At 40.3% G+C, this 14,173-nt stretch overlaps 1 protein-coding gene across 1 annotated transcript in view; it reads right to left on the reverse strand.

The window, feature by feature from the left end:
• Positions 1-3,100: 3,100 nt before the first annotated feature.
• Positions 3,101-14,173, reverse strand: part of LOC129946981 (serine-rich adhesin for platelets) — a 437,327-nt gene continuing 426,254 nt past the window's right edge. The window contains exons 5-8 of the mRNA XM_056057365.1: positions 4,542-7,963; positions 3,735-4,130; positions 3,448-3,675; positions 3,101-3,390 (exon numbers count right to left, since the gene is read on the reverse strand). Of these exons, the coding sequence (XP_055913340.1) occupies positions 3,259-3,390; positions 3,448-3,675; positions 3,735-4,130; positions 4,542-7,963 (4,178 nt within the window). The 3' untranslated portion in view covers positions 3,101-3,258. The remainder of the gene's footprint in view (positions 3,391-3,447; positions 3,676-3,734; positions 4,131-4,541; positions 7,964-14,173) is intronic.

A 14,173-nucleotide genomic window follows, 5' to 3' on the forward strand; every position in this document is an offset into this window, starting at 1 on the left:
GCAAACCAGGGAGGTGCTGGGAAAAGGTACAACGTCGAACGGCTACTTTTCCGACCGAGTTACAAGTAACCTCTCTCGAAGTTCTCTGCCGCCAAAACAATGCATAGAGAATCATTGGAAACATTGCCAAGATGCAATCAAAGAAGTCGCCTCAGTCACCAACAAGGCACCCCTGGTTTGATGAGTAATGCCGGCAGGCAAATGGAGCCAAACAACAGGCATGCAAAGCAGCGTTGCATAAAAGGACGAGAGCTGCTCATGAGCTATTTGAGCAGAAGAGGCGAGAGGAACGCCGACTTCTCAGAAGGAAAAAGAGATAACAAAAGAAGCGTGCGGTCGAAGATGTTGAGAGGTATAAAAGCCGGAATGAGGTTCGAAAGTTTTATGAACAGGTGAAACGAAATTAACAGGTACATAAACCTAGAACCGAAGGCTGCAAAGACGAAAGTGGAAACATCATAGTAGAACCGCAGTCAATGCTGAGGATATGGAAGGACCACTTCTGCAGACTGTATAACGACGACGACGAACTGAATTCAGCTGTCAGGCAGGATGATCCATTCAACATAGACGACGAAAGCCAACAATCCCGTCCTCCCTACTTAGACGAAGTAAAGATTGCCATATCTAAGCTGAAGTCTAATTATTCTAATAAAGCCGCTGGAGCGGATGGCTTGAATGCTGAGCTTTTTAAAACAGCTGGAGATAAGTTAGGTAGGAGCATGCACCAATTTATCTGTAAGATATGGTCGGAAGAAAGCATGCCCTATGAATGTAATCTCAGTATTATTTGCCCGATCCTGAAAAAAGGGGTACCTCTAAACTGCACCAACTATAGAGGAATCAGTCTACTTAACATCGCCTATAAAATCTTCTCTGCCGTGAACGTCTAAATCCCATCGTCAATAACATGATAGGTCCTTATCAGTGTGGTTTTAGACCAGGAAAGTCCACACTTGATCAAATATTCACATAACGGCAGATCCTGGAAAAAAACCCAAGAACACCAAATCAACACCCACAATCTTTTCATCGATTTCAAGGCCGCATATGACAGCATCTACAGGGACGAGCTGTATAGAGCCATGTCTAGTTTTGGCATTCGCACTGCTCCATTAAGGTTGGAAACAACTTAACAGCATCTTTCGATGCTGTCATGTGATTTTTTTAACATCGTTCTCGAAAGAAAAGTTCAGAGCTCACAGGTCAACACTAGAGGCACTATCTTTCAAAAGTCTTTCCATTTACTAGCAGTATGCTGATAACATTGACATATTCGGAAGAACTCAGCGTGATGTCAATGGGGCTTTTGTAAGTCTTGAGGGAGAAGAGTCCAAAAGTCTTGAGGTTAATGAGGGCAAAACAAAGTTCATGCTGTCGTCAAGAAAGAATTTACAACACCGACGTCTTGGTCAAAACGTCAAAATTGACAGACGTAACATTGAGGTAGTCAAGGACTTCGTCTACCTAGGCTCCGCTGTAAACGCAGAAAAAAAACATAAGCGCAGAGATCAAACGCAGAATAACTCTTGCTAACCGCTGTTTCGTTGGACTAAGAAAGGAATTGAGTGATAAAGTATTCTCTCGAGGGACCAAAGTGTTGCTATATAAGACCCTTATCATCCCCGTCCTGCTATACGGTGTAGAAGCATGGACTATGACAAAAGCGGATGAAAGCACCTTGGGTCGCTTCGAGAGAAAAGTTTTTCGTGTGATCTATGGTCCCGTATGCATCGAAGGGGAGTTGAGGAGAAGATGGAACTACGAGCTGTACGGGCTGTAAAGCGACGTAGAATTAGAAAGAAGGCTGGGTTACTAGAGCGCATGCAAACCAATGCTCCGGCGCGGAAAGTCTTCGAATCCACACCCACAGGACAGCACAGTAGAGGAAGACCGCGGATCAGGTGGCGCGCACAAGTGGAAAGTGATCTCACCCAACTGGAGACATCTAGCTAGGGACTGAGCTGGATTGAGATGTTTGTTTGGTGAGGCCCAAGTTCACACAGGACTGTAGTGCCACCTTAAGTAAGTAACTAGTTAAAATTTGCTAGCAACACATAGAACTTTGAAAGCTATTATCATGTCCTAACTTAAGCATAGTTAATAATTTCCAATACTGACTACGGGTGCAAGTTTTTTCAAGAAACAGCAGTCAGCTTTTGATTTGTCTTTGACGATACAATTTATTTTGTCACTTACAATTAATTGGCGGGAAGTGCTCGAAGTGTATGTACTCGTACTCCTCTGTTCTGTTTAAAAGCGTCTTGTCCTGCCGTTCTGCCTTATTTTCTGCAAACTAACAAATCCATCTCGTGGTAACTTTTTCAAAAATTTTTGGAGAGAATGAAAGGCAGTGCGATAAGTCGGTACTTATCGAAGTTGTGGCAATTTTGGGGTTTTAGTAATTGGCTTGAAGTGAGCCCATTTCCAGTCGTGTGGAAAAACATCAGTCATTTCAATGTTGTTGTATAGCAAGCAGAGTCTGTCTTTTAGGTTATCCGAGCATTTTTCAACCATTTTATAGGTAATCTTGTCTTCACCTGGATTTATACCTTTCGCAGTTCTAAGCGTCTTATCAAGTTCTAGACGAGAAATCAATTCATTCAGAATTTGTTTAAGAAACTCTTCATTTTACTTCTAATTCTTAAAACAACAAAGAAATTGAAATGAAAGTCTCATGTATTTATTGTATTCCATTTTATTTTTGATTAAATAACATAAACTTTAAAATTTACTTTCGTTGAATTTAAGTTTATTATTTAATAATATTTATTTATTTTTACATTTTACTTTCCATTAAACAAAAAAAGAAGAAAAAATAAAACAAACTTTAAAAATAAAACTTATTCTTGAAACCAATGATTATTATTACTTGTATCATATATAACTTAATAACATTTTGTTTAAACATTAATACCACTCTAAAATGAAATAAATTTGTTCCTAATTATATATCAATTATTTTATTATTAATTTTTGTTTTTTTTAAACATTCAAAAGGTACTTTTACGTACAATTATAACACATTCATCGTAATTCCTAAATACATCTCTCAATTTATAAGATTTATTAAAATTATAATTTTTAAAATATATTTTTAAAAAAGCAAGAAAAAATAACTACATATTTATATTATTTAAAAATTTGTTAGAATTAAAAAAGGACATTTTTATTTTATATATTTTTTGTTTAAATTAAAATTATTTTTTAAAATATTGCATATTAAATAAGACAACAAAAGAAAAATAATTGTATCTCTTAGGTTCTTGACAGCATTCCATTTATCATGATGTTAGCTAAGGCATTACGTCTCTTTCGCCAAGCTCCCATACCTTGAGCATGGTACTGAATTTGTGTGTACCATTGTTTTGTGCGAACTGCATCTTCAGCCTTTAAAAAAATGACATTAGTTTTAATTTAAACTTCAATTCTCTAAAAAAAACTTACTTTAAAAATAAAAGTATCTTTGGATGAAATCTCTTGCAGCTCGAAATAATCATCCCAATCGGCTTCGGAGCACACCACACATCTGTCCAGATAGAGTGGTTCTCGTATCAGTGTATATCGTCCACATTTCTCTTTTACCACCAGCAAGGATGCCTCTCGTATGCCGGTGTGTTTAGGGAAATTAAGCTGCCCCGACATGGCCTTCTCGGCTTTGTAGTTGACACTTGGCTAGGGACAAAATAAACTTTAACCGTTTTACACGAATGTGGAACTCTGATAGAACTTACCTTTCCGTTTGTCACTAGCAAAGCATTCACTGGATTCAGCTTAATTGTCCGGCCCTTCTTCCAATTACTATCGGTCGGCTGAGTGTACATCAACTTCCCCTCCATGGCGAATCTCACTTCGTCATGATTCCATTCGAGGATGTCAATGGCCAGCTTTCGTAGCTTGATATTAATCATATCAATCTCACAGGATGCTCGTCGATTCGGACTGGAGGAGGAGATTCGACGCCACAGCCGGGTGGGGACATCTTTGGCCTCCTGGTTGATGTGATTCAAATGCAACTCGATATTCTCTTGAGCCTGTTTGAGCAAATCACGGCCTTCGAGGTGAGGTGGGGTCACTTTGTAAAGACGAGCCAGTAAAAGTGGGTATTTGGTCACTCTTTGGACAGGAACCTATGGAAGAGGCAAAACAAAATTATAAAGTTTAAACCCAGTCATTATAAAAATATGTTGCTAGAAACTTTTGTGGTATCGGAAAAATGGTATGAGTTTAGATAGAATGTTGCGGTTTTTGTTGGCATTACTTTCAACATTGTTTATATACTTTTAAGTCTTTTTAGAAAAACATGTTTACAGGATTTTCACTTTACAACTCAACATTTACGAAAAAGCAAACATGTTGCGTATGAATTACTATAAAAGTTTATAAACAATGTTGATAAACAATTTGTTCTCCACAGGATTTACACTTCACAACTTAAAACTTATGAAAAAAACATGTTGCATAGGAATGCTTAAGAAAGCTTATAAATAATGTTGACAACAAATTGTTGTTAAAAAAATCAAAGTTTTCGCCTTACTTACCATCAAAAACGAGTTGAGATTCATTCGTCTCAAAACGGTATTTTCCATTTGTGACACCTTTAGGAATATCCTCAACAATTCTTTCTCCTTCTCCAAATTGGCCAATAAAAGGCTAGCTCCTGCCTGTCGAACACAATACCTCTCGAAGGCATGCAACATTGGCGTAAAGTCCAAAAATACTTTGCCAATATTCACCGTTAATAAATCATCGTCGCCCTGTTCGAGAGCAATGTCCAATGCATCACGCATTCGTTCGGCAAGAGTCTGATTATTCTCGAGCAGTTCTTCGGTATTCAAGAAGATTGCAGAGAGTTGCTCTTGGGTAAGCAATCCAGCCACCAGCATTGGCTGACAGAATTCCTCCAAAATGATCGTCAAATCTCGGCCGTACTTTTCCTCGGTCTCTACGATTTCGGTAATGATTTCTTTGCGTTCGGCTCGTTTCTTGCCACATTTGCGGCACACCAGAGGTGCGAACATTACCCCCGAATCAGTGACCTGTGTCTCGACGGGGCCGTCACAGTCCTCGCACAAATGGATCGGACTGATTTTGCTGAGCACTGAATTCGGTTGAGGATTGTTTTGGTACTTGCTGCGGGAGGATTTACTCGTTTCCGAGCCAACTCCCGAGTCGTTTCGTTCGATATCAGAATGAGCGCCCTTTCGGAGGGCACTAAGCACTGACAAACGATCGTTGACCATCGATCCTGTCAGGCTGTTGGTGTCTTCACTGGAGTCGCTGGTCACCGAGAGGTGGCTGATTCGACTGCTCATGTCTGAGGTCTGCTTGAGATCGCTCAGAGTATCGTTCTCCTCCTCGATTATGATCGGATTGGACGTGTTGTTGATGTTATACTCAAATGATTCCTCTCGCACCAATCCCCGCTCTTTGGCATCGACCAAATACGATAGGATATCGTACTTCGAGGCCCCTTCGAACATCGATCGGGCAGCCTTCTTCTCCAGTTCGGGATCATTCAGAGGTGGTGGTGAGAGTGGCAGTGGTGGTGGAATATCATTGATCTCCTCGTAGATGGGATCCCCATTGTTTCCACGAATCGATTCGTAGTGGTGATCGTCGTCGGTGTTTGTGGAGATCTCGATTTCGGCAAGAGTGGCATCGACCAGCATTTGATAGAACTTGCTTCGTGTTGTGAGCGGAGTATCGGTATCGGCGATCTCACTCGAACAGCTTTGGTAACAGTCCGACTCGTTGTTATCACTGAAGTCGAACATCTCGTAGTTGGCCGACGAGAAACTATTCCCCGAACTGATACTTCCTCGATTCGATTGGATCTCCTGTTGCTCGTCGGCTTCGTGCATCTGAGACTCAAGCTTCTGCCGGTCCTCTTTGATGCGTTGCAAGGACAGGTTGATCAAGCGATTCATGTCCTCGTTATCTTTGGTACCGCTCGTGTCGATGCTGCTGCGGGAGTCCTTTAAGCGTTTGAGCGAGTTTTCGATGAGTTTCACAACAACATCGTTCTCAAGGCCATCGGCAAGGTGGCTTAAGGTAGGATCTTCCAGCAGCTTTCCCACAAACGAATTCCTTTCGCTGCTTCGGCCCATCGAAGGACTGGGGACAGTGAGTTCGTTGCTCTTGTGACGTTTTCGCTGACGTTTCGACGGTGATTTGACACTTTCATTGTCTCCTTTGGGTTGATCTGGGATGACTTCGCCTTTGCCACACACATGAGGCACCAAATTCCTTCGAACCGCTTCGACGGGGTTACGCAAGATCTTTACCAGTTCCTCCTCGTGAGAGAACACATCGTCGACTACTTCTCCTTCTGGGGATGATGCACAAACTATTGGGACTTCTTTGGGACTACTACTACTAACCGGGACTGGAGACTTATCATAGTCAAACGTGATTAGCGTTCGGCCTCGTTTGTTTGACGTTTTTACCGAATCAGACGGACTGGAAACTATACTGCTGCTTACGACACCACCGCAACTGCTTCCAATCGGAATAATCGCCTTTGTGGAAGCACCACCAGTCCTGCTGCTTAGGAGTGTGTTGATTTTATTGTTCTTATAGATGAGTTCCTCTTGGGGTGTCCTCGGGCTGCTACTGACAACGTTTATCGTAACCGTATTCGATGTAACTTTTAGCATAGGATCGATACTGCTGCCATCGGCCACCACCACAGACGACTGATACAATGGGGTGTCATTGGTGACGTTTACGGTTGAATAGCAATCATCGCCGTTGATAAGGATGGAGGTCTTCTTTTGGCCATTTGTGCTGTTAGTGGGATTTCGCGCGCCAAATGCTTTGCCATCGTCGTCGTCATCGGTGTGGGTGATTTTCAGACGATGTATCTCGGATGTGGTCTTATTGAAGGGAGCCACTCGAACTACGGTCCGGTTCGGTTGACTTGTGTTTCCAAATATGTATTTAGGAGAAGATGGAGTTGCTACTGGGGTTGGTGGTGTTGTCATCGTTGGTAGTGTGTGTGTCTCAACGGCGGCGGTTGCCGCGTTGGAGTTGACGGTGGCAACAACAACGGCTGGGCTAGAGCTAAAGCTATCGAATGTCTCATAAATATTCGTTGTTGTTCGGTTCTGGCAGGAAGTCTTGCTGCTGCTGCTGGTGGTCGTGGTCATGGAGGTGGTGGTATCGATGATAGAGCTGGTGGCGGAGGATCTCCTCCGTTGGTTGGAAGCATCATGTCCCATGGATGGCGGTGGTTTTTGTTCCTCTAATCCGCCGCTGCTAACTGATAGTTTGCGATTTCTTGAAGGGACTCCTCGGTGCTGTATGCTGTTGTCATCGTAGTTAACGTCGTCTTCATCTTCGTCTTCTCCATCTTGGTCGTCTTCGTCTTCGTTTTGGTCGTGGTCTTTGTTGTAGACGTCTTCAGCGTCATCGTTTACGTTCACGTTATCGTGGTCGTTGGATTTTTTGCTGCTTTCAACGTCTTTTGTGGCATTGGTGGTGGTTATCTGGATAGCTGTGGTTTTTTTGCTACCACCACCACTGCCGCCGCTAGGAGTATCCTTGGGATGTACCTTCGTATGAGTGTTACTTAGACGTTGCTTTTGTTGTTGCTGATGATGCGCTGATATGGCAGCTCCAGTTGGTGGAGGCGGTGGTGGTTCTTTAGGTCGGAACAACAATCCGACACTCTGTTGCTGCGATGTACTCGAGAAGATATCTCGGGAGTCCTTGCGGGTGGCTTTCACTCGTAATGCCATTGTATCCTTGAAGTTAAGAATAACATTTGTGGAGGAAGTGCCGATGTGAACGTTGCATGGATGACGTTCGCTATGAGTGCGTCGAATGGCATTTCGTGATAGTGCCGGTTGTGATGTTGTTGATGGGGTTGAGGTTGGGGTTGTCACTGATGTTGCTTCTTCATCGTCTGCTTCTATTGTTGTTGTTTTTGTGGCTGTCTTGAGATTGTTTGAAAACAAATCTGAAAGGATAAGAGTGAGAAAAAAAATGGTTGTTTAGAAAAAAAGAAACATTTTAAAAGATTCACTGAAAAGTTAAATATATGAGTGTATATATGTGTGTGTTATGAAGATGCTCAAGAGGACTTTCATCTTCTTTTCGATTTATGTAAATTTAATAGATGATGCTGATACGAGAGAGGAGTAGAGTCTTCTTGGTCGACTTCGACATCGACATCGACGTCGTGAGTGGGCGAGATGATGAAGGAAATGGAGTATCCCTATTCATCCATTGGGAATCTATTAAGTTATATAGGGAAGTTGAAATTTAAAGTTCCGTCAAGATGGATTGGTAAACATTATTTGTTTGATTTATTGCTTAGATTAATGAAGAGGTTTTTTGTCTGTAGTATAGTCTATACGAGTGTAATTTAAAGGATATTCTATTATTCTTGAATGACAGTGACTTTTGGTGCCTTATTGATTGCAATGTTTAGACGGAAAGAGTTAGTTGTTGGCTTATTTGGTTTGAGACTTTTGACTATTTCTATTGAATTTAACGATACAATGTGTGTTTTCTCATAAGGTCGAGTATTTTATATGGTGAAGCAGTTATTCTTAGGCAATTTTTGTATTACTCTAAATAAGGTGCTTTAGCGCAACTCAGACATTCGCATGATAATAGAGAAGGCCCCACAATTGTGTCTGTTTTATGAACTATTAATTGTGATATTTGCACCTATTACACTTTCTTAAGATTTGAAACACAAGTTTAAATCTTCGCCTATTTTACAAAACTTCCTCCAAAAATGGTGATAATACCATCCTATGATGGTATTATCACCAATCTAAATGCTCTACGTTCAATACTGTGCAAGAGACTCAAGTTTTGGACGTATATAAGTCTTGTAGATAACAGCCAGATCAGGGAGGGAGCAAAACTTCTTGCATCGCCTTAGAAGACCCAAATATCTTGCAGCATTTTTGGTGACATCGTGTATGTGTGGAGGTGGTCCGTACCACAGATACCGAGTATATCAAGATGTTCAGTCTCCTCGATGCAAGTGCCATCCATGGATAATTGTAAGGGAGGTATATATCGCTTTAATGATACAAGACGCTATTGGGTTTTCGAAACATTGTTTAGGTCGGAATTTAATGAGCTTATCATATTTTACGGTTAGAGTTCCACATACGAAAAAGAGAGAAGTGATTCTTAAGACGAATATGAAAAGCTTAAAGTACTATCAACAGCGTAACAATGTATTGAATTAGAAGTTGCAAACAGGAGATCATTAACAAAAAGGAGATAGAAAAGAGCCCTGAGGCACACCAGCATTTTGAGGTGTTCAGACTTGAATCTATCCAATACAACTTGTATTGAACAATCCGAAAGGTAATTACTAATCCAATTAAGCAGGGATTTATGAAAATCGAAAGCACACATTTTCGATAAGAAAGCTTCATGGCAAACCCTATCAAACGCTCTTGAAATATCTAGTGCAATAAACTTACTTTCTCCTAAGCGATGTTAAGATTTCCTCCACTATTCGTAGCGATAAACCATGAGATCACCAGTGGACCTATTGCTTCGAAAGCTTCCGATCTTCAAGATATTTCTTGAGCTGAAAATCGATCAGCGTTTTCATGACCTTTTAAAAAAGTAAGTGAGTGCAATAGGTCGGTAATTAGAGGGTGAGGAAGATTCGTCTATTTTGCATTTTTGGGGATGGGCTGGGCAAACGCAGTTTTAAATCGGCTCGCAACGAGATCTGAGGAGTAGGACAGATGACAAAGGTTACGGTCTGGTTTTGCCAGCGTTTAAGAATACCTCTTCAAAACAATAGCGAGGATACCATCCGGACTCTCGCCACAGTTCGAGTGTGAAAAAAGATTGGCCCCATAGAATCAATGACAGGTGGAGTCATAACACTCACTGGCAGCTAGGCGAACTACCTAGTTCAGTCCCTCTCAAAAGGCTGTGCAAAAAAAATTGAAATGGTACAAGCAGCAGTTAAAGTCAAGATCTCTCGCATGAAGGTCTAGGCCCTTAAGAATATAAACTTTCCTCAACTTAATTTCAAAGTAACAGAAAGAATAGACCAACTCGGATCTAAGCCACCACTGCAGTTTACAGCAACAATATATATCAGGTGTTTTTTTAATATGACCCAAAAACGTAAATTTTTCCACCAGTTTCACTATTCCCGGCAAGGTACATTCGCATAGTACGGCTAAGGAACTAATCTCTCTACTTCATAGTACGACCAAAGTTAAGGTTGGATACCTTAGCATATGATTTAATAGTTTGAATTGAAATTTTCAATACAAGCTTCTTATAGGGTGAAAAGTTGCAAACCTGCACATAATAGTATCATTCCGAAATATAAGTGAGTTTTCTCATTTACACCACGAACAAAATTTGTATCGATGCTTTATTAAAATCTCAAGAATTTTCAATTACCATACAAATAGGTATGTGTTACTTTATTTTGTTATGTCTGCAAGTATTTGAGTGCCTAACTATGTAATTGTATTCAAGACATTTCCATGCTATTTGAATGAATAATTTAAAGTAAAAATTCCCAACATAGCTCATGTGCCTTACCAGCTGCATACCTCTATTCAAACATTACACATATCCTAGGTACCTACAGTACATGTACCTTTTTGCCACACATTAGAGAGTGGCATGTCTAGATGTAAATTGTCAAGCTAATATTATGTCCCTTTTGCAGGAGTGTGCTATTTCAGTGTTAAGCTTTTTTTTTGTCCACTACCCAAAGACCAACTCGACTTGTTAATGTTGGTTGTTACTAAAAAAAAGGCTCTTTGTCACTCTGCTAGCTAAATGTGAAATTTTCAAATAAAAAAACAACAATAACAAACAGAAGTGAAATTCTGAAATGGAGCTGAATAAATGTTGACCCTTTTCTCAAGATATAACTCGAGTCTCGAGTGGCTCACAGTGACATGGCAACGTTCTATATGCATTGAAAGGATATACAAAAACAAACAAAAAACAACACTCCAAGTCCAGACAGACAGGAAACAAACCCTTCCCTTCTCCAACACTCCATAAGAAGAAGGGACCCACAAAAGTAACAATCCCCATGAAATGGTGGAAGCGCAAACGAAAATAAAAATAAGTAAGACCATGAAATAATAAACAAACTAATATTCCAGCATTTTAAGCAAATCGAAGGCATAAATTCGCATTATCAATGCACGAGTTGGCAACCAGACAGGGCGGATAGTTTCCTGTAGCCTGTCGGTAAGGGTACATCCCTATACATACCTTCTGCCACTCTTTCCTGTCCATTTGCAAGGACGAAAAGGCAGCAGCAACAAACAAATAAAATAAAAATAAAATGCTGAAGAAGCAATACAGCGGAACTATTTGACACAAATTGTTAAAACTACATCAGGAATTTACAACTTCAAGGACTTCGCTGCGATGGAAGTTCCGATGTGAAATACTGAAGAAAGCACTGAAAATGGGTCCACTAAGAGAACATTTTAGATTTCTATAAGAAAAATACAAAAATAAAACAACAACAAAAATGAAAGTGTTCTTGGTGCTCCTTTTTGTTTTCTAATATCCAAGCTAAGAGCTAAGGAGCAGTCGAGGTGGTATATTGAAGGTAGAGTTAGGTACCTAACCTATATGGCTTCTTCGGGGTATTTCTTTGGTTTTTGAATTTCTTCGGTGTTGTTTGAAAACAAAAAGCTACATGTTAGACACATAAATACATTCAACATGGAGGAAAAATAACACTTGGAAAATCACGTGCCACTAGTAAAACAGTTTTATGCCCATTTTTCTGTCCAAGCAACAAAGAGCCAAGCAGCAGACAAGTTGAAACAGTTGGATTGTTTTTGTTTTTTTTTTTTTTTGTTACTAAAGAAGAGTTCTGTAAAACGAAAGATTTTGGGTTTGATGATTTGAACTTTGTTTGTTCGGTACAAAGAAAGGTTTGCATAAACTATGGATAAGTCCTTTGGGTAAATGTCTACAACTACGGTTTATATTTCAATTGGAATCAGCTTATTGCCGCTGCTAAACGTCTGTTTAAAAAAAAAAACATTATGACAAATTTGGAAGTTTTAAAAGATCTCATAACGATGCTAAGGAAGTCGAAAAAAGTGGGCATCCCAATTCCGTCTGTCTACGCCCTTTTAGCACAAACCATAAGGTCGATTGACTTCAAATTTGGAAATTAAGGTTTTCAGCACATTCGCGTTAGCCGTTTTTCAATTTTTGAAGAAAAAAATCAACAAGTATATCGAATACTAAAGTGCAATTTCTGTCGTGCATTCAAATAGCCTAAAGTCTCTGCTGTTCAGGAGGAAAAGTTTTATTGGTAGAAATTGCTGATCCACCGGAACCATTAAAAAGTCTTTTGTATCATTCTCATGAAGATTACAAACATTTTCTTGATATGAATCGTGTTTACAATTCTGTTTTCCAAATGACGTCAATCATTGCCAATAAAGTCAGACTTCGAGATTGTATGCCTACATTTAAAGTTCATGGTCAAGTCTATCATTTAGCTGGATCTCTTTTACCAAACAACCCTGACGAACCGAAATGCAAATATATTGCATTTGTGGTTCGGTGGGCGAAGTACAACGGCGAATGTCGATAGCCCAAAAGACCTAAGACCTATTAGCCTATCATCATTCATTTTCAAAACTCTGGAACGATTGGTCGATATCCATATACGTAATAGCATTGATAAGAGACTATCAATGTCTTAGCATGCTTACTGCAAAGGGAAATCGGTAGAAACAGCCTTCCACATTCTGGTAAGAACTATTGAATACTATGGTGGCTTTCTTGAATATTGACGGCTCTTTTAACAACGTTGACACATCCACTATCACTTCTGCTATGACGACCTTAAACGTCGAATACTCAATCTGTGAGTTGATTAATCTAATGCTAAAAAGCAGGATCATCAACTCTAAGTTGGGGGATCTTAGCACAAAAAGATCTGTCAGTAGAGGCACTCCGCAAGGTAGTGTTCTGTCCACTCTCCTGTGGAACATAGTGGTTAACGAACTACTAATATCCCTTGAGAGGGAAGGCTACAGAGTGGTTGTATATGCCGATGATGTTGCTATCGCCGTTACAGGGGACCATCCTAATACACTGAGAAGCCTCCTCCAAAATACACTGAATATGCTCACTGAAGATGATCACTGCGGACCTAGCATAAATCCTCAAAAACCAGAACTCGTCTTTTTCACACGGAAATACAAGATCCCAGTAATTGCAACTCCTTCAATAAAAGGTATATCACTAATTTTTACCAATGAAGCCAAATATCTTGGTCTAATATTGGACAAAAAATTAAGTTGGAAATCCAATATACAGGAAAGAGTTAAAAAAGCTACAGTAGCTCTTTTCCTTTGCAAGAAAGCTATAGGAAGCAAATGGGGTTTTCAACCTCGCATAACCTACTGGCTATAAACATCGGTCATCCGACCAATACTTATGTACCTGGTTGCAGTATGGTGGACTGCACTGGAGAAAGTCACATTCTACGACAAACTCAGTAGAGTCCAACGCACTGCATGTCTCTGCATAAGCGGGGCATTGAGAACCACATCCTCAGCAGCGTAAGACACTCTCCTTCATCTGACACCCCCCTACATATTCAGTAAACAATTGGCAACCAATACAGCGATAAGACTCGACGCCTCATCTCAATGGACCAACAACAATGTGGGGCACTCCATCATTTTGAACCTATTTGGTTCTATACCGAAGTACATAGACTACACTATTCCTAAACCCCTATTTGGAAAAAACTTCCAGGTATCCATTCCATCCAGAGATGAATGGGAAGACAAAAAACTCCTGGATAACAAAAGTATACATTTTTATACAGATGGATCCAAGACAAATGAGGGAGTTGGTAGTGGTGTGTACTCAGAAAAGCTTAATCTAAGCATCTCATTCCGCCTCCCTAATAATTGTAGCGTTTTTCAAGCGGAAATTTTAGCGATCAAAGAGGTTCTCTCCTGGCTAAGAGAAAACGTGATATCAAGTTCTGATATCCGCATCTTCTCTGACAGACAAGCTGCTATCAAATCCCTTGACGGTGTCTCGACCAAATCTTTGACGGCCCTCGATTGTCGATCGTCTCTTATGGAGATGGCGCAGCAATTTATCATTCACCTCTGTTGGGTGCCGGTCCACAGAGACCTCACTGGAAATTGTAGAG

Source organism: Eupeodes corollae, chromosome 2, assembly GCF_945859685.1.
Source record: "Eupeodes corollae chromosome 2, idEupCoro1.1, whole genome shotgun sequence".
Classification (NCBI taxonomy): Eukaryota; Metazoa; Arthropoda; class Insecta; order Diptera; family Syrphidae; genus Eupeodes; species Eupeodes corollae.